This window comes from Dendrobates tinctorius, unplaced genomic scaffold (genome assembly GCF_039654945.1).
Source record: "Dendrobates tinctorius isolate UK_male_01 unplaced genomic scaffold, ASM3965494v1 ptg000081l, whole genome shotgun sequence".
NCBI classification, from domain to species: Eukaryota; Metazoa; Chordata; class Amphibia; order Anura; family Dendrobatidae; genus Dendrobates; species Dendrobates tinctorius.
This window is the reverse complement of record NW_027361749.1, coordinates 7583096-7605077: the sequence shown is the minus strand read 5'-3', so window position 1 is coordinate 7605077 and position 21982 is coordinate 7583096. Positions and strand designations below refer to the sequence as shown.

The 21982-nt window shown below is 44.1% G+C and overlaps 1 protein-coding gene across 2 annotated transcripts in view; it reads left to right on the top strand.

The window, feature by feature from the left end:
• The window catches only part of TRAPPC8 (trafficking protein particle complex subunit 8), a 140125-nt gene that overhangs the window by 26681 nt on the left and 91462 nt on the right, over positions 1–21982 (top strand). For both annotated transcript variants that reach the window (XM_073583714.1, XM_073583713.1), the window contains 4 exons: positions 2831–2984; positions 3261–3351; positions 4733–4974; positions 5224–5339. In XM_073583714.1, coding sequence (XP_073439815.1) covers positions 2831–2984; positions 3261–3351; positions 4733–4974; positions 5224–5339 — 603 coding nt within the window. The remainder of the gene's footprint in view (positions 1–2830; positions 2985–3260; positions 3352–4732; positions 4975–5223; positions 5340–21982) is intronic.

Here is a 21982-nt window from a genome sequence, read left to right as displayed (position 1 = left end):
TATGTCTTACATGAGTATGCACAATGCCAAGCGTTGGATGGAGTAGTGTAAAGCAACTACCAAATCACGCTTCTATAGTTTGATGGATGAGTGTGGGCATAATGAATGCCAGGAGAACCTTACCTGCTTGACTGCACTGTGCCAACTGTAAAAATTGGTGGAAGAGGCTTAATGCTATGGGGTTGTCTTTCAGGAGTTGACCTTCATCTGTTAGTTCCAGTAAAGGTGAAATCTAGAACATGTGTATGCATCCAATGTTATGGGAACAGTTAGGGCCTTCCCCAATCTTATTCCAGCATGACCATGCTCTATTGCACAAAGCAAAGTCCATAAAGGCATGGTCGGACGTGCAACGTTTTCGAGCGTCTACGCCTACTGGAGATGGACACTTGGATGTAGTAGACTGCGTCTTGGGCGCCCGTCTCCAGAAGGCATAGACGCCTGAAAAATATGTATTTTGGAGTACATGCTCGCTCTGTCAGTATCATTATAGTCTGTGGCCCCGTCAGCACATACGCTCTAATCCCATTTTGCGGGGTGTTCAGATGCAAGCCCAGATGGGGCCAACGAACAATTGCCTGAACGCAGTGTGAAAGCACCCTAAGCATATGCTTAATATTATTACAGCTATGTAACCAGTCACACGCCCTCCTTTGTCAGGGGAATCTGATTGATGTGGTGTATGTTGAGAAGTTTGGCCTCTAGAAGTATTAGGGAAGCGCTCTGGTATCAGCAATTGTCAGTGTGAAATACTGGTAGTATGTTGTACCTTAGTAAAGCCAAGTCTGTCATGTGAGATCTCTGGAATCATAATTGTCGTAGCTGTAAGACCCCCCCCCCCCCTTCCCCAGCACTTAAAAGTGTATGTAACGGGCAGGACCATGCAAAATTCTGTAGGTCTGTGTACTATTACATCACTGGCACTTTCAAGGAAATCGGTATTTTGCACTTACTGTGGGTATGGAAAGTATTTAGACCCCTTTAAATTTTTCACTCTTTGTTTCATTGCAACCATTTGGTAAATTCAAAAAAGTTCATTTTTTCTCATTAATGTACACTCTGCACGTCATCTTGACTGAAAAAACAGAAATGTAGAAATTTTTGCAAATTTATTTAAAAACTGAAATATCACATGGTCATAAGTATTCATACCATTTGCTCACTTTGCTCATATTTAAGTCACATGCTGTCCATTTACTTGTGATCCTCGTTGAGATGGTTCTGCTCCTTCATTGGAATCCAGCTGTGTTTAATTAAATTGATAGGACTTGATTTGTAAAGGCACACACCTGTCTAAGACCTCACAGCTCACAGTGCATGTCAGACCAAATGAGAATCATGAGGTTAAAGGAACTGGCCAAGCAGCTCAGAGACAGAATTGGGGCAAGGCACACATCTGGCCAAGGTTACTAAAGAATTTCTGCAGTACTCAAGGTTCCTAAGAGCACAGTGGCCTCAATAATCCTTAAGTTTTCCTAGACCTGGCCGTCCAGCCAAACTAAGCAATCGTGGGAGAAGAGCCTTGGTGAGAGAGTCAAAGAACCCCAAGATCACTGAGGCTGAGCTCCACAGATGTAGTAGGGAGATGGGAGAAAGTTCCACAAAGTCAACTATCACTGCAGTCGTCCTCCTCCAGTTGGGCCTTTATGGAAGAGTGGCCTGATGGAAGCCTCTTCTCAGTGCAAGACATAGGAAAGTCCGCGTAGAGTTTGCTAAAAAAATACACAAAGGACTCCCAGACTATGAGAAATAAGATTCTCTGGTCTGATGAGACGAAGATAGAACTTTTTGGTGATAATTCTAAGTGGTATGTGTGCGAAAACCAGGCACTGCTCATCACCTGCCCAATACAATCCCAACAGTGAAACACGGTGGTGGCAGCATCATGCTATAGGGGTGTTTTTCAGCTGCATGGACAGGATGACTGGTTGCAATTGAAGGAAACATGAATGCGGCCAAGTACAGAGATGTCCTGGATGAAAACCTCTTTCAGAGTGCTCTGGACCTCAGACTTGGCCGAAGGTTTACCTTCCAACAAGACAATGACCCTAAGCACACAGCTAAAATAACAAAGGAGTGGCTTCAGAACAACTCTGTGACCATTCTTGACAGGCCCAGCCAGAGCCCTGACCTAAACCCAATTGAGCATCTCTGGAGAGACCTGAAAATGGCTGTCCACCAATGTTCACCGTCCAACCTGACGGAACTGGAGAGGATCTGCAAGGAAGAATGTCAGAAGATCCCTAAATCCAGGTGTGAAAAACTTGTATCATTGCCAAGGAGACACATGGCTGTACCAGCTCAAAAGGGTGCTTCTACTGAATACTGAGCAAAGGGTCTGAATACTTATGACCATGTGATATTTCAGTTTTTCTTTAATTTGCAAACATTTCTACATTTCTGGGTTTTTTTCAGTCAAGATATTAGTTTGCACACATTATCATCATTGTCCCCGATGGGGCTAACAATCTAAATTCCCTATCAGTATGTCTTTGGAATGTGGGAGGAAACCCATGCAAACACGGGGAGAACATACAAACTCCTTGCAGATGTTGTCCTTGGTGGGATTCGAACACAGGACTCCAGAGCTGCTGCCCATTACATTAATGAGAAAATAATGAACTTTTTTTGAATTTACCAAATGGCTCTAATGAAACATTGAAAAATGTAAAGGCGTCTGAATACTTACCGTACCTACTGTATGCTACCTTAATCATCAATCATTGGGACCGGTCTGCATCCTGCAGTGATCTTGTATTTTATTATTTTTTTTTATGATGGGCTACAAGTATTTAATCATTAATTTTGGATATGGCATCTGTTTGTCAAGGGCTGATTCAGTCTATGAAGAAATGATACAACGCTATGGGACTCAGGGATGCTACTTACTCAAAATTAATTCTAGAGCATCCAGTAAAGGAGCAGATGAACAGATACCGGACCCCTGGAGTCAGTACATTCAGAAGAACAGCATTCACAGTCAGGTGTGTATAGAAAGGGCAAAATTTGCCCCATCAGCCATCTATTCACCAGTATTGTACAGCTGTAGTACATACTGTGCAGATACTGAACTGTGGCCCTAAATGAAACCAAAACCTTCCACTTGTGCTCCTGGGCTACCATTTGCCCCCTTCCTTTGTGTTGAAGCTGCTAGTGCATATAATATTGCTCTGCCATATTTGCATTACTGAAGTAGCCTAGAGTATGCCAGTTAATATCTATAATTTACCTTTTAATGTATGTGGGGTTTTTCCTTCCAGGATTCCTATGAAGATGGTTCTAATGCTGCTGTACTAAATAAAATTACAGAGCATGTTGTTCCTGTGGATGGGCTGGAAAACTATGAGAGAGGTTGGAATACGTCTACAATTTTTGTTTTAATGATAATTCTGTAGCTTTTTATTATTGTATTGGTTATTTATTATAGTACATGAGTGAAACAAACTCGGCTTGAAAATTAAAGGTACAAAGGAGGCCCTCTGTCCCTGGCAGTAATCCTCTTCTTCCACGCAGTGGTGATGATTTCAGTGATGTTATGTTCTCACACCTCCTTAGAACCAGACATATATTAGATTTGGGCATTGCGTGCCCATGACATTACGTGCCGTCGCTGCATACCTACTGTGACGCATGCACAATCCTCAGGTATCGGGCACCTGTCCTAGTCATTAGAATAGAATGCGTGCCTGGTACCTGCATCCCACAGGACTAGAAGGCCTGGCAACTGTGCACTCATCCTTTATGCTGAAGTAATCCATGCCAGAAAATCCTTTTGGGGACCAAGTTTCTTTTTTTTTCTTCTAAAATCCCATTGAGAAGCCCTAAAATGGACTGTCTGCTGGTGTCTCGGGTAATGCTTCTCATAATGTGAAGTGGGCCTCACTTTATTTAAAGTATTAGTTAAAAATCTGATGCCAAGAGATTACACAAAATGGACATACAATGACATGGATGAAAAATCGTTTAGTTTTCTGGATGCAAAACAGATGATTTTGCATACATTCCTGTGAACAACCCGTATGGTGGAATTTTTCGGAAGCAGATCTTAATGCAAATATGCAACAATTCAACAGAAGAATCTACAGCATAAATGACAGGCTGTGTATTTTCAGCTCGCTCCATATTTCTGATTTTTACTACATCTAGAAGATATTTTCATAATCCTGTGTACATGTATTGTTCTGTAACTCACTGATGTGAGGTGCTGATTCTGCCCCGTGTGTATGTGGATTTTGCTGCAGATTCCCTGCACAATTTTAGCGCAAATTCCATTTTGCAGTTTATCACCTAAACTTTTTTTTTTTTGCTTTACTTTTCATTATTTTCTGTGTTTATAGCTTGCCTATAATTACTTGTGGGGGGACTTTTATTAATTGTTAGACTAGCCGAAGGAAAACCGCCCTGATGATGTGACTTTCTACAATCGGCTGTGCTGTATCCTTTGAGATCTGGTAGCTGTACTTCGACAGCTTTCCTAGTGAAAATGTGAGCGCTGAGATCGGTGGAAGCAATAGCGGTGCTACTTCTAATGTATAGATGTTATTCAATGTCCCTTACAAACAAGCAACTGCCTGGCTGCAGAATAAAGCCACTGAAGGAGTTAATAACTTGACAAACTTGTTTAGGCTGATGTCACAATGTTTGTTTGTTTTTTTTTTTTGTTTTTTTTAATTAAACTAATGGTGTTCTGTGATATAACACAGGACTTTTCTTCTGTTTTTTTCCCTTTTAGAGGCTTTATCAAATTTAAAAGCTCACCCACTTGACCAGCTCAGTGATGCCGGTGGTAGTTTTGATGGTCTCGATAATGGAAGGCCGCCAGGTACTGAGGCAAAGAAGGCAGTGAGTGGAACGCCCCATGGCAGCTGCTTGACCCTCACTGACCATGACCGCATTCGACAGTTCATACAAGAATTCACCTTCCGAGGACTTATACCCCATGTAGAAAAGACAGTAAGACAGCTGAACGATCAGGTGAGAGCGCTCTGTCCTCACCTCATTACTAGGTGTTTGAGACTTTGCGTCTGCGCAGTTTTATCTTTTTTAAGCTGTAAATTTTCTATTGAGATTTAATGAAAATGGATATAAATGTATGTCATCAGCCTATAACAAGACTGTAGTATGTTAATATCGGCTTCGTTGTGCATATTCTTTTTTTTTTTTTTTTTTTTTTTGTTTTCTTTATAGCATAAATCTCACTTTATTCTCATTACTTCATTTCAGTTGATATCCAGGAAAGGACTGAGTCGGTCATTGCTTTCTGCCACAAAGAAGTGGTTCACTGGTGGTAAAGTGCCAGAGAAGAGCGTTAACGAGCTGAAGAATACCTCAGGATTATTGTAAGTTTGATTGTAATTTGGTCATGATCTATATACTTTAAAGAGGACTTTTTACAGATTTAAGTAATATAAACTGTACATTCCTGTACAAACTAGCTGGAATGGAGATGAAAACTTGTTGTTTTTTTTTTTTTCTTTCTCCTCTCTGTTGTGGAGGTACAGGATGCCAAACTTTATGGAACTAATTTTCTTATTGTTCAACTGGGTGCTTCATGTCTTTTACACCTGCCCGTCACTTTATGTAAATTTACATCATGGCGATCATTGTGCACAGGAGCATAGCCCACATTACCGCCGGGAAGTTTGCTTAAGTTAAATCCAAGAACCATGTGTCACTGCCAGGAGCGGTGCGGGCACCACCCCAGGCCATTTAGGCCCAAAATTCCTCGTTCAAGTTTAATCGATGCTCCCGCAACATCATCAGGAGTTCATCATGACGACCTCTAGGTCAACCAGGAAGCCTTGTTGGCCCGTGCCGGCAGCGTGGTCTAAGAGGCTTATGTCAGTGCAGCACTGACAGGTATAATGCATTATACCAGCGATCAAACTAATAAGTTATAATCCCATAGAGGGACGAAGTAAAAAAAAGTTTCAAAAAGATTGTAATAATATAAATAAATATATATCTATATCATAAATTAAACAAACAAAAATAAATAAAAATTATTAAACCAATAAATAGGTATATTTTTGTAAATAAAAATAGACATTTGCTGTCACTGCATTTTGAACAAGCCGCCGTATAAAACTGTCACTTTATTTAACCCTTCCAGTGAACTTTGAAAATAAATTAATAAAAAAGTGGCAAAAAAACTACGCTTTTACATCGTACCACCAAAAAAAGTGGATTAAAACTCGATCAAAAAGTCCAATGTAAATAAAATGGTATCACTGAAAACATCATCTTGTCTCGCAAAAAAAGCAATCATACAACTCCCATCAGCAGAGAAATTAAAAAGAATATAGCGGTGCAAAAACAATTCTTTTTTTTCTATAATAGTTTTTCCAGGTCGTCCCTCCTGACAGCACCACCAGGAGGTTGTCCTTCTTATCCTTGATAGGGACAGGAACACAGAAGAGGTTAAATAGCTCCTCCCCACCAACCCCTTCAGTGTTTTTCCTGTCCCTATCAGGGACAGATGCAGAAGAGCGCAGTGGTGTGTGTACCTGAAAGGCCGTCGTGACAGGTCGAGGCCCGGTGGGTGGCAGGAGCTGCTGGGAGTGGTGCCCCCGCTGGGGGTTCCTGGCGGCGGATCCCGCCGCAGCAGCGCTGAGACCGCTGGAGGTCCCTCAGCGCTGGGGTCGAGCTGGTTGCTCCCCGTCAGCGCGCTCAGCGCCGCAGCTGCTGGTCCTGGCTGCAGGACGCCTGTGCCTCGGGGATTTTCGGCGCGCCAGTGACTTCTTCCAGGGGCGGAGCCAGGAAACATGGCGGTGCCCAGCACGACCCGGGCAGCAAGAAACCCCACAGGGCCGGCGTCACTGAGTTCCTGGCGCCCGCAGATGAAGGCGTCAGTAAGGGGCGGAGAGCAGATCCTCGCACAGAGGGCGGCGCAGCAGGCATCATCAGCAGCGGCTGGGCTCGGAAGGAGGACGAATCAGATGTCTTGAAGCCAGGTATGGCGACTACTTAAGGCAGTCTGACGGACAGCACACTGACTCAGAGATGGAAGGTGGTAGCCGTCCAGACATCCAGTCCCTTGAGCCAGACCTGGACCATGTGAGTAGAGGGGTAGTAGGGTCCCTTACAGGTCTCCATACGCAGACATACAGGACCTGCTTTCCTATATATTTTTCAGGCCAAAGAGGCACCTAAGCAGTCCACCTCGACCACCAGGAAAAATCCTAGCAAATGCCCCCTATGCTCGGCCAAGCTCCCGTCAGGACATGCAAAAAAGTTATGTCAGGATTGTATATCAGGACTCCTAAGACAAGAACAGTCCTCTCTCTTGGGCAATATGAGATCCGTAATACGAGAGGAGTTGCAGTCCACGGTCGCAGCACTGATACCAGCACAATTCCCATGCCCTAAGAAACCCAGATGGGAGCTAGAACAGAGTTCAGAGGAAGGAGAGGTGTCAGACTACTCTGATCTTGACTCCGGCCAAGTTCCCTCGACAGCTCGCCCGGAAGAAAGGAAGAGAGACCTCTTTTCTGCAGAGGATACGGATACGCTCCTACAGGCAATCCGAGATACAATGAAGATAGAAGATTCTACGGAACCACGGAACAACCCAAAATGAGATGTTCGGAGGGCTTAGAGCCTGTAGAAATACAGTATTTCCTGTTAATAAACATATAACAGATGATATTAGAGTGGGAAGATTCAGGGAAGAAACTAATAGTCCCAAAGGACTTTAGGTACCGTCCTCCCTTTGATCCAAAAGAGACAAAGGTGTGGGAGACAGTTCCAAAAATCGACATGTCTGTAGCCAGAGTGTCAAAGAAAACTAAAATAAATCTAAAGCCGTTAAATCGGTGGGTGACCTACAAAAGATTCAAGATGGAATCTCTGAAAGCAGTTATACCATTAATAAAGAAGGACTCGGTCATGTGCACCCTAGATTTAAAAAGTGTCTATTACCATGTGTCCATCCATATTTCTCACCAAAAATTCCTCAGGTTCGCCATAAAAGATCACGGGAAAATACAACATTACCAGTTCCGTTGCCTGCCATTCGGGCTCGCCTCAGCGTATCTTTACGAAGCTAATGGCAGAAATCATGGCCCATCTAAGGGAAAGAAATACCCTTATCATACCATACTTGGACGACCTGCTGCTAGTGGCAGATTCGCCACAACAAATGGAGCAAGACCTTACATCCACCATATCTGTCCTACAGAGCCTAGGGTGGGTAATAAATTGGAAGAAGTCCAGCCTAAGACCAGAAAGAGAAAAGATGTTTCTCGGAGTCATACTGAACTCGGGGAAAGAATATTCCTTCCATCCCCTGCACAAACAGCAGGCAATCACACAAGAGGTTCAGTGGGACCAGAGACGCGATTACATCTCCATAAGGAAAGCCATGAGAGTCCTGGGTCTCATGACTTCATGCATCTCCAGTGTACAATGGAGCCAGTTCCACTCAAGAATCCTGCAAAGAGAGGTCTTGGCGACCTGGGACGGCAGAGAAACATTGCTAGACAAGAACATGGGACTCTCCGAGGAAGGAAAGCAGTCCCTTACCTGGTGGACAAACGCACAAAACCTTGGGAAAGGAAGACCCTGGAGACTGTTGCCATGCACAAATATCACTACCAACGCCAGTCTCAGTGGCTGGAGGGCTCACATGGAAGATCGATACCTTCAAGGGACATGGGGCCCATCAGTACGCAACCAGTCCTCAAATTACAGAGCGCTCAGAGCAGTCTGGGAAGCGCTAAAAACATGCCAAAGGGAACTGAAAGGTCAAAATGTCAAGATCTTCTCGGACAATTCAACTACAGTTGCCTTCCTTCAACATCAGGGAGGCCCCAGATACCGTCACCTTCAAGACCTAGCGCACGAGATCTTTTGCTGGGCAGAACAGACCATAAGAAAATGGGGGGGAAGCCAGCACTGCTTAAGGTTAGAACGCATAAATTGAAGTGCATATGCACATAATATCCAGCTGTATTCAAAAATGAGATATTTGGCAAAAAAATTGATCAATTCAATTGAGCCACCCCGCCGCGCCAAGGCAATCTCATGTGGGGGGGTCCTACTCTACATTTATAATAAATACTGTGCCATTACGGCCTCCTAAGAGCATGACCACATCAAGTGCAATCTGTACCTGAACATTGTTGGATCGCTCCCATGAAGCCAGATGAAACAAGTGCAGATGAAGTCCCCCCCTATTTTCTTGTTGTTGGTTTGTGGCTCACCACCACTGCTGCCGTGCACGCTTGACTATGTCCGCTATAAATTTTTCTGTGTTCATTATGATGGATCTAGGCTGCTGTGCACACACACGGCAGCCCCGCCCTGTCCCAAGCTTTATTTAATTGTGCACCTGTGTCCGGGCCAATATCGCCCTTCATCTATGTTTCCTGGTTGGGCAATGTGTGGAGGTCAATCCTGATATGTCTGTGTTAGACCTGGTTGGCCTTCATCTGCACTTGCTTCATGGGAGCGATCCAGCAATGTTCAGGTACAGATTGCACTTGATGTGGTCATGCTCTTAGGAGGCCGTAATGGCACAGTATTTATTATAAATGTAGAGTCGGACCCCCCACATGAGATTGCCTTGGCGCGGTGGGGTGGCTCAATTGAATTGATCAATTTTTTTGCCAAATATCTCATTTTTGAATACAGTTGGATATTATGTGCATATGCACTTCAATTTATGCGTTCTAACCTTAATCAGTGCTGGCTTCCCCCCCCTATTTTCTTCAGAACAGACAATAGCCTCGGTTACAGCAGTCCACCTGAAGGGATCCAGAAATCAGGTTGCCGACTTCCTGAGCAGAGAGAAGATCCAGTCGTCAGTGGTCACTAAGCGAGGAAGTCTTCAGACAGCTATCCCAACACTGGGGGACACCAGAGGTCGACTTATTCGCCACAAAAAAAGAATTAAAAAACAAAGATTCTTTTCTCTCAACCCGGCAGACAACCCAACAGGAGTAGACGCGTTAGTCCAGGAATGGAACATGGAGCTCGCTTACGCCTTCCCGCCACTCCCTCTTATACCAAGGGTCTTAAGAAAGATCCAGGAAAGCAGAGCATCAGTAATGTTGATTGTTCCTTACTGGCCCAAAAGAAGCTGGTTCTCCTTACTGAAATGGATGGCACGGGAAGACCCGATACTATTACCGGGAAGACCCGATACTATTACCAGCAAGACCTGTTAACCCAGTGCCCCTTAGTTCATCAGAAACCCGAGATGTTACAACTATCAGCCTGGATCCTGAGATGGAGATCTTAAAATTGAAAGGACTCTTTAACTTAGTAATAGCTACTATGCAGAAGAGTAGAAAGCCGGTAACCTCGGCTATATACCGAAAAATCTGGAAGAAATTCTGTTCCCAATGCGAGGGGCCAGTATCAATCATCCAAGGTCCAGATATCCAGCAGATCCTTGACTTTCTCCAGGCGGGGTTTGACAAAGTACTAAGGCCTAGTACGCTGAGAGTGCAGGTGTCGGCCTTAAGCTCATACTTCGACTTCCCCCTAGCCAAACCTCCAAGGGTAGTGAGGTTAATAAAAGCCACTCAGCGAATGAGACCCACAATCCGTAGCTCGATACCACCTTGGGATCTTAGCTTAGTCTTAAATGAGCTGCGCAAAGACCCATATGAACCACAAGAACAGGCCCTCTTAAAATCGATGACATTTAAAGCCCTATTTCTAGTGGCAATAACTACGGCTAGACGCATAGGGGAGATTCAGGCTCTGTCTATAGAGCATCCATATTTGAAGATCCAGGAAGGCTGCATCATCTTAAAATTAAATCCAGCCTTTCTTCCCGAAGTGGTTACAGACTTCCACCGGAGTCAGGAAATTGTACTACCATCCTTCTGCCAGAATTACAACAACGAGAAGTAACGCGCTCTCCACCTCTTGGATGTTAAAAGAGCTGTCTTCCAATACTTAGAGGTTACAAAAGACTGGAGAATAGACTCTAACCTCTTCATCCAGATGGCAGGGAAAAACAAAGGGAAGAGGGCATCGAAAGCTACCCTAGCTAGATGGTTGAAGTCAACTATCAGTGCAGTATACAGTATGTGTCGGCAGGAGAAACTCTGCCCGAAAACCTTAGAGCCCATTCTCTAAGAGCAATTTCTGCCTCATGGGCAGAGAGCGCGGGAGCATCTATGGACCAGATATGCAGGGCTGCAATCTGGTCTAGATTTAATACCTTTTGCAGACATTAGTTAAATATTATGGCAAATCCTCAGACAGCCTTCGGGAGGAAAGTCCTCCAAGCTGTAATCCCACCCTAATGGTAGTAATTTGGTAATTCTCCTGGTGGTGCTGTCAGGAGGGACATCCTGGAAAGTAGGAATTAGTCCTACCGGTAATGGTATTTCCAGGAGTCCATCATGACAGCACCCCTTATATACCCTCCCTTGGATTTCCTATCGGATATGTGATGTAACATGTGTTGTAGTAAGTTCAATAAAATTGCGTTGCATCCATCCTGGTGTGGTACTTAGAAAATCACTGAAGGAGTTGGTGGGGAGGGGCTATTTAACCTCTTCTGTGTTCCTGTCCCTATCAAGGATAAGAAGGACAACCTCCTGGTGGTGCTGTCATGATAGACTCCTGGAAATACCATTACCGGTAGGACTAATTGCTACTTTCTCCTTCATCTCATTGGGGGACACAGACCATGGGTGTTATGCTGCTGTCCACTAGGAGGACACTAAGCAAAAAACAGAAAAGATTAGCTCCTCCCCTGCAGTATACACCCTCTGCTGGCTCTAACTTGAACCAGTTCTTGCTTAGTGTCTGTAGGAGGCAGGTTGGTCTGACTTCAGACCACAACATTTTTATTTTTACCTCTTGAATTTTCGGTAAACTATTTTTTAACTAACGGAGTGAAGGGGGCGACAGATCCTTTCAAGGGTCCGATCTCCACCGAACCATCAACAGGCGAGAACGCGGATTATACCTTCTCATACCCTCTCCTGCGACGACTAGGTCATGCCTGAGCTCACTTTACGGGCGATGGTTCCTTCACGGTTCCGATCTCCCCACAACTGCAAAAAGCGAGCACATGGGAGTATTTCCTCCCCTGGAGCCAGGCCTATAGCCGGACAAACGATATACAGAGGCCCCCATCTATTGGCCTCCGTGCAGCCCCCACTGCATCACCACTGTTTCAAAGCGGATGATGGAAGGAGGCAGGACAGTTCCTTCTCCACCTCCCTGTTAAAGGGATGGTGGATTGAGGGTGGGCTATGTGACAGCACCCCGCAGCAGCGTCTCTGCAGTCATGCTGCAGCACCCAGCTCTGCTGCATCAGCGGTGGGGCATACACCTGCGGTGGTACAACTTGAAGCACCCAGCTCTGCTACATCAGCGGTGGGACATCCTGTATCACCCAGCTCTGTTACACCTGTGCTGGCACATCCTGCGGCACCCAACTCTGCTACATATACGGTGGCACATCGGGTAAGTGCACCGTTTGATAGCGGCAGGAGGACACGGTATTGGGGGCGCAGAGTGTCTTGGTTCCCTGGGAGGGGTGTCCCAGGTTCTGGCGGTGATTTCCCATTTTTTCGGCCATCCTGTGCCTAGGCGCCGGTCGTCGCCAAAAATGTAGTCCCCGGCTTCTTTCTGGACTAGGCCGCAACTTGTAACTCCGCCCACAAGCCGGCGGTTCCTCCCACGATTCAGGCGCTTTTCGTCCTCAATGAGAAGTACCCCTTTCTATTCTCGGCGGCCATCTTCCCTGGTTACAGCAAGGGATCCCAGTCGCCGGCGACTGCGGGGGAGGGGCAATTCCCTTGAAGACACCACTGAGAGGAGCGCTGAGGGACAATGCGGGAGCCATCGCCTGGGACGCCTTCATTGGGACGCAGGACCTGGGTAAGCTGTATAACTGAGCTTAACCCTTTCTCTGCAGTATTGCCTGCCCCCTTGTTTTCCCCCAGTGCAATACCTAAATCCCTTAAGCCCCAAGGGTGGTTTGCACGTTCAAGACCGGGCCAATTTTTACAATTCTGACCACTGTCCCTTTATGAGGTAATAACTCTGAAACGCTTCCATGGATCCCGGTTATTCTGACATTGTTTTCTCGTGACATATTGTACTTCATGTTAGTGGTAAAATTTCATTTAAATAACTTGCGTTTATTTGTGAAAAAAACATGGAAATTTGGCGAAAATTTCGAAAATTTCTCAATTTTCCAACTTTGAATTTTTATTTCCTTAAATCACAGAGATACGGCACACAAAAAACTTGATAAGTAACATTTCCCACATGTTTACTTTACTTTACATCAGCACAATTTTGGAACCAAAATTTTTTTTTGTTAGGAAGTTATAAGGGTTAAAAATTGACCAGCGATTTCTCATTTTTGCAACACCATTTTATTTTTACGGACCACATCACATTTGAAGCCACTTTGAGGGGTCTATATGATAGAAAATACCAAAAAGTGACACCATTCTAAAAACTGCACCCCTTAAGGTGCTAAAAACCACATTCAAGAAGTTTATTAACCCTTTAGGTGCGTCACAGGAATTTTTTGAATATGTAAAAAATGAACATTTTAACTTTTTTTCACAAAAAAAATAATTCAGGTTCAATTTTTTTTATTTTACCAAGGGTAACAGGAGAAATTGGACTGAAAAATTTATTGTGCAATTTGTCCTGAGTAGGCTGATACCTGATATGTGGTGGGGAACCACTGTTTCGGCACATGGCTGAGCTCAGAAGGGAAGGAGCGCTGTTTGACTTTTTCAATGCAAAATTGGCTGGAATTCAGATCGGATGCCATGTCACGTTTGGAGAGCCCCTGATGTACCTAAACAGTGGAAACCCCCAACAAGTGACCCTATTTTGGAAACTAGACCCCCCCCCAAGGAACTTATCTAGATGTGTGGTGAGAACTTTGAACCCCCCCAAGGGCTTCACAGAGGTTTATAACATACAGCCGTACAATTAAAAAATCATTTTTTTTTTCCACAAAAATGATCTTTTCACCCTCAATTCTTATTTTTCCAAGGGTAACAGGACCCTAAAAGTTATTGTGCAATTTGTCCTGAGTACGCTGATACCCCATATGTGGGGGTAGACCACTATTTGGGCGCATGGCAGAGCTTGGAAGGTAAGCCGCGCCATTTGATGTTTTTGGCTGGAATTGAGATCGGACTCCATGTTGAGTTTGGAGAGCCCCTGATGTACCAAAACAGTGGAAACCCCCCACAAATGACACCATTTTGGAAACTTGACCCCCCCCCAAGAAACTTATCTAGATGTGTGGTGAGCACTTTGACCCCTCCAGTGCTTCGCAGAAGTTTATAACGCCCGGGCGTGAAAATAAAAAAAATTGTATTTTTCCACAAACATGATCTTTTAGTCACCAATTTTTTTATTTTCCCAAGGGTACCAGGAGAAATTGGACCCCAAAAGTTGTTGGCCAATTTGTCCTGAGTACGCTGATACCCCTGTATGGGCACACGTCGGGTCTCGGAAGGGAAGTAGTGACGTTTTGGAATGCAGACTTTGATGGAATGGTCTGCGGGTGTCATGTTGCTTTTGGAGAGCCCCTGATGTACCTAAACAGTGGAAACCCCCCACAAATGACCCCATTTTGGAAACTAAACCCCCTAAGGAGCTTATCTAGATGTGTGGTGAGCACTTTGAACCCCCAAGGGCTTCACAGAAGTTTGTAACGCCTGGGCGTGAAAATAAAAAATTCATTTTTTTCCACAAGAATATTTTTGCCCCCAATTTTTTATTTTCCTAAGGCCTGTTTCACACTTCAGTTTTTTTGTGTCAGTTAAAATCCGCCAAAATGGCGGAAAGCGGATCCGTTGCTAACTGATGTGAACGGATGCCACTGGACCGTTTTTTTCACGGATCCGATGAATGAAGAATTTTTAAGGAACCGCCGGCCGTCGAGGGGGGAGAGAGAGAGATTTTTTTTTTTTTTTTTTCCAGGCGCCAGAACAGACTTTAGGGTTAAATTTCAGACTGAGTGAAGTCTTTCGGGCATGCGCAGTGTGAAGTTCAGATCCTGCCGCCCGAAAAAACGTTACACGCTCCGTTCAGGCATGTCGGCGGACGGCAACATTTTGGCGGATCTGCAAAAAAACAGATCCAACGGATGGCCGTCCATCAAGGTCCGTCGGTAATGCAACTCAATGGGAAATAAAACGGATCCGCCAAACAAAATAGCGGATCCGTTTTTTTTGCAAAACGGCGGATCTTGACTGATGGACAAAAACTGAAGTGTGAAACAGGCCTAAGGGTAACAGGAGAAATTGGACCCCAAAAGTTGTTTTGCAATGTCCTGAGTAGGCTGATACCCCATATGTGGGGGTAAAACACTGTTTGGGCGCATGGCAGAGCTTGGAAGGGAAGGACCACCATTTGACTTTTTCAACTCAGAATTGGCTGGAATTGAGATCAGATGCCATGTTGCATTTGGAGAGCACCTGATGTGCCCAAACAGTGGAAACCCCCAATTCCAACTCCAACCCTAACCCCAACACACCCCTAACCCTAATCTCAGCCCTAACCCTAGCCCTGGCCCTAACCTTAGCCCTAACCCTAATGGGAAAATGGAAATAAATAGATTTTCTTTTAATTTTATTATTTTTCCCTTACTAACGGGGTGATAACGGGGGGTTTGATTTACTATTTATGGCGGTTTTTATGTTTGGCAGCTGTCATACGCTAAAAGATGCTTTTTATTGTAAAAATAGTTTTTGCTTCACCACATATTGAGAGCTATAATTTTTCCATATTTTGACCCACCGAGTCATGTGAGGTCTTATTTTTTGCGGGACGAGTTGACGTTTTTATTGGTACCATTTTCGGGCACGTGACATTTTTTGATCGCTTTTTATTCCGATTTTTGGACGCAGAATGAACAAAAACCAGCGTTTCATGGATTTCTTTTGGGGGAGTGCGTTTACACCGTTCCGCGTACGATAAAATTGATAAAGCCCTTTTATTCTTCGGGTCAGTACGGTTACAGCGATACCTCATTTAGGTTGTTTTTTTATGTTTTGTCGGTTTTATGCAATGAAAACTATTTTCTATATAAAATAATTATTTTTGCATCGCTTTATTCTGCGAGCTATAACTTTTTTATTTTTTCGCTGATGATGCTGTATGGCGGCTCGTTTTTTGCGGTACAAGATGATGTTTTCAACGGTACCATGGATATTTATATGCGTCTTTTTGATTGCGCGTTATTGCACTTTTTGTTCGGCGGTATGATAATAAATCATTATTTTTTGCTTAGTTCTTTATTTTTATTTTTTAAGGGGTTCGCTAAAGCGGTTAACTAATGGGACAGTTTTATAGGGCAGGTCGTCACGGACGCGGCGATACCAAATGTGTACTTGTATTGTTTTTTTTTTTTGTTTTTTTTTTTTTAATTTTATTTCCAAAAAATGAATTTATTGGGGGAATATTTTTTTTTTTTTCTAATTTATTTTAAGTTTTTTTTTTTTTTTACTTTATTACATTGTCCCAGGTGGGACATCACTGTCCTGTGACATATCATCACAGATCACTGTGACAGATCAGCGATCTGTCACAGGCAGTGCAGCAGGCTTCCTCGTGCCTGCGCTTTGCAGGCACTGAGGAAGCCGGCTCCCTGCAGGCCCCCCGAAGGTCCCCGTCGCCATCTTCGATTCGGGGGCCTGAAGGGAAGGAGCCCCCCACAGCAGCGCTGCACATTGCGCTGCCGTGGGGGCTCAGGGAAGCACGGAGGGAGCCCCCTCCCTGCCTATGCTTCCCTTTAACCCCCAGTACGCCGCGATCGTGTTTGATCACGATGTGCAAGGGGTTAACGTGTCAGGGGCGGTCCGTGACCGCTCTTGACACGTTGTGCCGTGTCAGCTATGATAATCAGCTGACACCCGGCCGCGATTAGCGGCACTCACCAAGTGGGCGCCGCTGATCGCTATGACGTACTATCCTGTCCATGAGAATTAAGTCCCCGGGCACACGGACGGGATAGTACGTCATATGGGATTAAGGGGTTAAAGTGGCCGTCAAGGGTACATTATGTCAAATTGACAACCTGGCACTCAAAGCTCATGTACCACTTCCACACCTTGTTGCCCTGGGGCCACAATACCCTGCTCGGCACGACCTGTGACCCTGTATGCGTCCAGAAGCCTTCCGCTACCCCCGATCCTAGTGGACCTAGTCCCCCTGAGTGGGCACAGTCTATGGCTTCTCTGGTCAAAGAAATAGAGCCCCTCCAGGATCCCTCAAGTCAGGGCATCCATTTGCTTGCTGTGCGGAGTCTCTCAGCTATGCGGTTCCATTGTCTAGCAGGGGCAGTTCTCCATCGAAGAATGCACAGCCTTCTAGAAAACTGATCCATACCACGTCCCCCAGGCACTCTTGTGCTTCGGCATCCGTGAGTTCCGTCTCTCGCTCCCCCTCTCCAGGGGTTCGCATTGAACTTAGAATACGAGTTTGAGGGGTCCATACACCTTGACTTGCATGAATATCAGGAGACGTTTGATTCTCTCACTGTGGTGGTCAACAAAACTCTGAAGGGTAAGAGGACGCTACGTCCACCTCATAGAATCATAGAATCGTAGAGTTGGAAGGGACCTCCTGGGCCATCTGGTCCAACCCCCTGCTCAAAGCAGGATTCGCTAAATCATCCCAGTCAGATGTCTGTCCAGCCTCTGTTTGAAGACTTCCATTGAAGGAGAACTCACCACTTCTCGTGGCAGCCTGTTCCACTCATTGATCACTCTAACTGTCAAAAAGTTTTTTCTAATATCTAATCTGTGTCTCCTCCCATTCAGTTTCATCCCATTGCTTCTAGTCTTTCCTTGTGCAAATGAGAATAAAGTTGATCCTTCTACAGTGTGACAGCCCTTTAGATATTTATAGACAGCTATTAAGTCTCCTCTCAGTCTTCTCTTTTGCAAGCTAAACATTCCCAAATCCTGCAACCTTTCCTCATAAGACAGGGTTTGCAGATCGGTCACCATTCTGGTCGCTCTTTTCTGAACTTGCTCCAGTTTGTTGATGTCTTTTTTAAAATGTGGTGCCCAAAACTGGACACAATATTCCAGATGAGGTCTGACCAAAGAGGAGTAGAGGGAAATAATGACTTCACGTGATCTAGACTGTATGCTTCTGTTAATACATCCTAGAATTGCATTTGCCTTTTTTGCTGCTGCATCACACTGTTGACTCATATTCAGTCTGTGATCTATTAGTATACCCAAGTCTTTTTCACATGTGCTGTCACTTAGCCCTATTCCTCCCATACTGTATATGCTTTTTTCATTTTTATTGCCCAGATGTAGTACTTTGCATTTATCCCTGTTAAAAACCATTCTGTTAGTTGCTGCCCACTTCTCCAGTTTATTTAAATCTTTTTGAATCCTCTCTCTCTTCTCTAGTATTAGCTATCCCTCCTAGCTTTGTGTCATCAGCAAATTTAATCAGTTTACCCTCAATTCCTTCATCTAAATCGTTGATAAAGATGTTGAACAATACAGGGCCCAGGACAGAGCCCTGTGGTACCCCACTTGAGACATTCTTCCAACTGGATGTGCAGCCATTTAAGACCACTCTTTGGGTCCGATCACTAAGCCAGTTATGAATCCACCTAACAGTTGCCTTGTCCATTCCATACTTAGTCATTTTTTCAATAAGGATTGTAGGATTGTATGAGAGACTTTGTCAAATGCTTTGCTGAAGTCAAGATATACTATATCTACAGCATTTCCTTGATCCACCCAATCAGTGATTCCGTCATAGAAGGAAATTAAGTTAGTCTGACATGACTTATTAGTTACAAACCCATGCTGACTCTGTTTAATCACTTCATTCTTATCCAGGTACTGACATACATGTTGTTTAATAATTTGTTCAAAGATCTTTCCTGGTATAGAAGTCAGACTCACCGGCCTATAGTTGCCTGGGTCCACCTTCTTCCCCTTTTTGAAGATAGGAACAACATTTGCTCTTCTCCAGTCTTCTGGCACTTCTCCTGTTCTCCAAGAATTTTCAAAGATTATGGAGAGGGGTTCAAAAATTTCTTCTGCTATCTCCTTCAGTACTCTGGGGTGTAATTCATCTGGACCTGGAGACTTGAATTCATTTAGGTTAGCTAAGTGTTTCCTCACTATCTTTCTGTTTATAGATATCCTGGATTCTTCTATTCCCTTAATAGGACAGTGAAGAACAGTTGGTTACATTTCCTTTGTCAGAGAAAACAGATGCAAAATAGGAATTTAAAAGTTCAGCCTTCTCAGCATCCTGTCTTACCATTTCATCATTTTCATTCTGTAAAAATCCTATAGCATTTTTGACTTTTCTTTTACTTTTGACATATCCCCAAAATCCTTTATTATTGCTTTTGACATCTCTTGCAAGCCTCAATTCATTTTCAGCTTTAGATAATCTGATCTGTGCCCTGCAGGTTCTGCAGACAGCATTATATTCTTCTTTAGATATGCCTCCCTCTTTCCATTTTATAAACATTTTTTTCTTCCTTTTTAGCATGTGCTTAAGTTCTGTGTTCATCCATCCTGGTTTCCTTAAATGCTTTCTATTCTTCCCTCTTTTCGGAATTGTTAACAACTGTGCTTTGAGAATTTCATTTTTCAAGATTTCCCATCCTTCCTGGACATTTTTGTCTTTAAGGATATCCAGCCATTGGATCCCTCCAATTCTCTTTCTGAATCCCTTAAAATCTGCCTTTCTGAAATCTAACCTTGACGTCTGAGTCTTCACAGGTCTTCCGCCTCTAGTTATGCAAAATTCTAAAATAGCATGGTCGCTACCTCCTAGGGTCTCAGCCTCTTTTACCTTCTCAACCATTTCCTCCCTGTTTATAACGATTAGATCCAAGGTAGCAGTTCCTCTTGTTTTCTCCCCTACCTTTTGGAAGATAAAGTTGTCAGCAAGAGAGGATAAGAATTTCCTTGACCTGTTAGTTTTGCCTGAGAGAGATTCCCAACAAATGTCTGGATAGTTGAAATCTCCCATGACAACTATGTCATATTTTTTGGAGAACTTGGCCATTTGATGCATAAAGAGTTCATCCATATCTTCAGCTTGCACAGGCGGCCTGTAGTAAATGCCTACAATGGTGTCCTTTCCATTGTTCTGTCCTTGTATTCTTACCCAAACAGTTTCCACAGAACTCCCAGTCTCTGAAGCTTCAATCTCTGTGCAGATATACGCATTTCTAACATACAATGCGACACCTCCTCCTCATTTATCAAGTCTGTTTCTTGCAAATAAGTTGTATCCTTCTAGTCTTGTATTCCAATCATGTGTAGCGTCCCACCAAGTTTCAGTGATTCCAATGACATCATATTTCTTTTCCTGTGTTAGTAGTTCCAATTCTCCTTGTTTGTTGCCCATGCTTTGTTCATTAGTATATAAACATTTTAATTTGTGATAGGTTTCTCTTTCTCCAATATTTTTATTAATTAGATTCTTTTGTCTTTGTTCTTCCTTTCCACTTCTAATAGCAGAGTTCTCAATAGCATTTGTCAGGTGTATGGCTTTTTCTGGTCTTTTGCTTCCCTTCCCATGTTGTTCTAGTTTAAAGCTCTCCTTACAAGTGTAGCAAGGCGACTTCCAAATACATGCTTTCCAGTCTTCGTAAGGTGCACCCCATCTCTAGCAAGTAGTCCATCGTATAAGTAATTCACTCCGTGATCCAGAAATCCAAATCTTTGCTGACGGCACCATCGACGTAGCCAGTTGTTCACCTGCAGAATCTTATTCCACCTCCTTGTTCCATGGCCATCCACTGGGAGGATGGAAGAGAAGACCACCTGCGCTCCCAGTTCTTTCACTTTCTTGCCTAAGTCTTCAAAGTCTCTGCAGATGGTTTCCAGGTCGTTTCTTGCGGTGTCATTTGTCCCCACATGTAGTAGCAGGAATGGGTATTCATCTGTAGGTCTGAAGAGTCCTGATATCCTGTCAGACACATCTTTAATTCTTGCACCTGGAAGACAGCAAATTTCTCTTGAAGTTATATCCGGTCTGCAGATAGCGGCCTCTGTTCCTCTCAACAGGGAATCCCCCATGACCACCACTCTCCGTTTCTTCTTCACAACATTTTTCTTTCTCCATCCAGGAGGACTCTGAAGGCGTACAAGGTTGCTGTTTGTTGGCAAAGTCTTATCCTGATGTATTTCTTCATCGTGTTCCTGAGAAGTATGGGTGCTGACTGCCTCCTGCTTCTCTGGGTCACATGTCTCCATTCCTCTGTTTCTTCAGGTGCACTACGAATTTCTTCTCTTTCTGTAACATGAAGAGAAAATTCTGCTCTGTCCAAGAACTCTTCACCTTCCTTAATGATCTTCAACGTAGCTAACCTCTCTTCGAGATTTTGCAACTTTTCCTCCAACAGGGACATAAGCTTGCATTTGTGGCATGTGAAGTTTGGCTTTTCCACTGGTAAGTCTGTGAACATGTAGCATGAAATGCAGCTCACCAAATGGCTCCTGGCCTCTTCCATATTGAAATTTCTTAAAAACAATGAAAGATGAGCCAAAATTCGCGCACCTTCCCCTGGTTTTCCGATTTCCTCTTTTCAGCTGCAACGGCCAAAACCCAGTGATCGTTGAGCTCGCGGAGACTCTTCACTTATCCCAGAAGGCACTGGGAATATGCAAATGATCTCCAAGACTCTTCCCCTGGTTTTCCGATTTCCTCTTTTCAGCTGCAACGGCCAAAACCCAGTGATCGTTGAGCTCGCGGACACTCTTCACTTATCCCAGAAGGCACTGGGAATATGCAAATGATCTCCTCAAGACTCAGATCATGCGGTGCCCTTTTAAAAGGATTAAATGGCCTCATAGGGTGTTTGTCAATCACCCTGAATTTAAGGACATTGTTCAGAGACATAGCAATCGCCCGGATAGATTTTTCTTTACAGGGCAAAGATCCTCTTTACACAAGATACTCCTTTGCTTCTGATATAAGGAAAGATTGGATCAAGTGTCCTTCAGTGGACCCTCTTGTATCACGCCTCGTG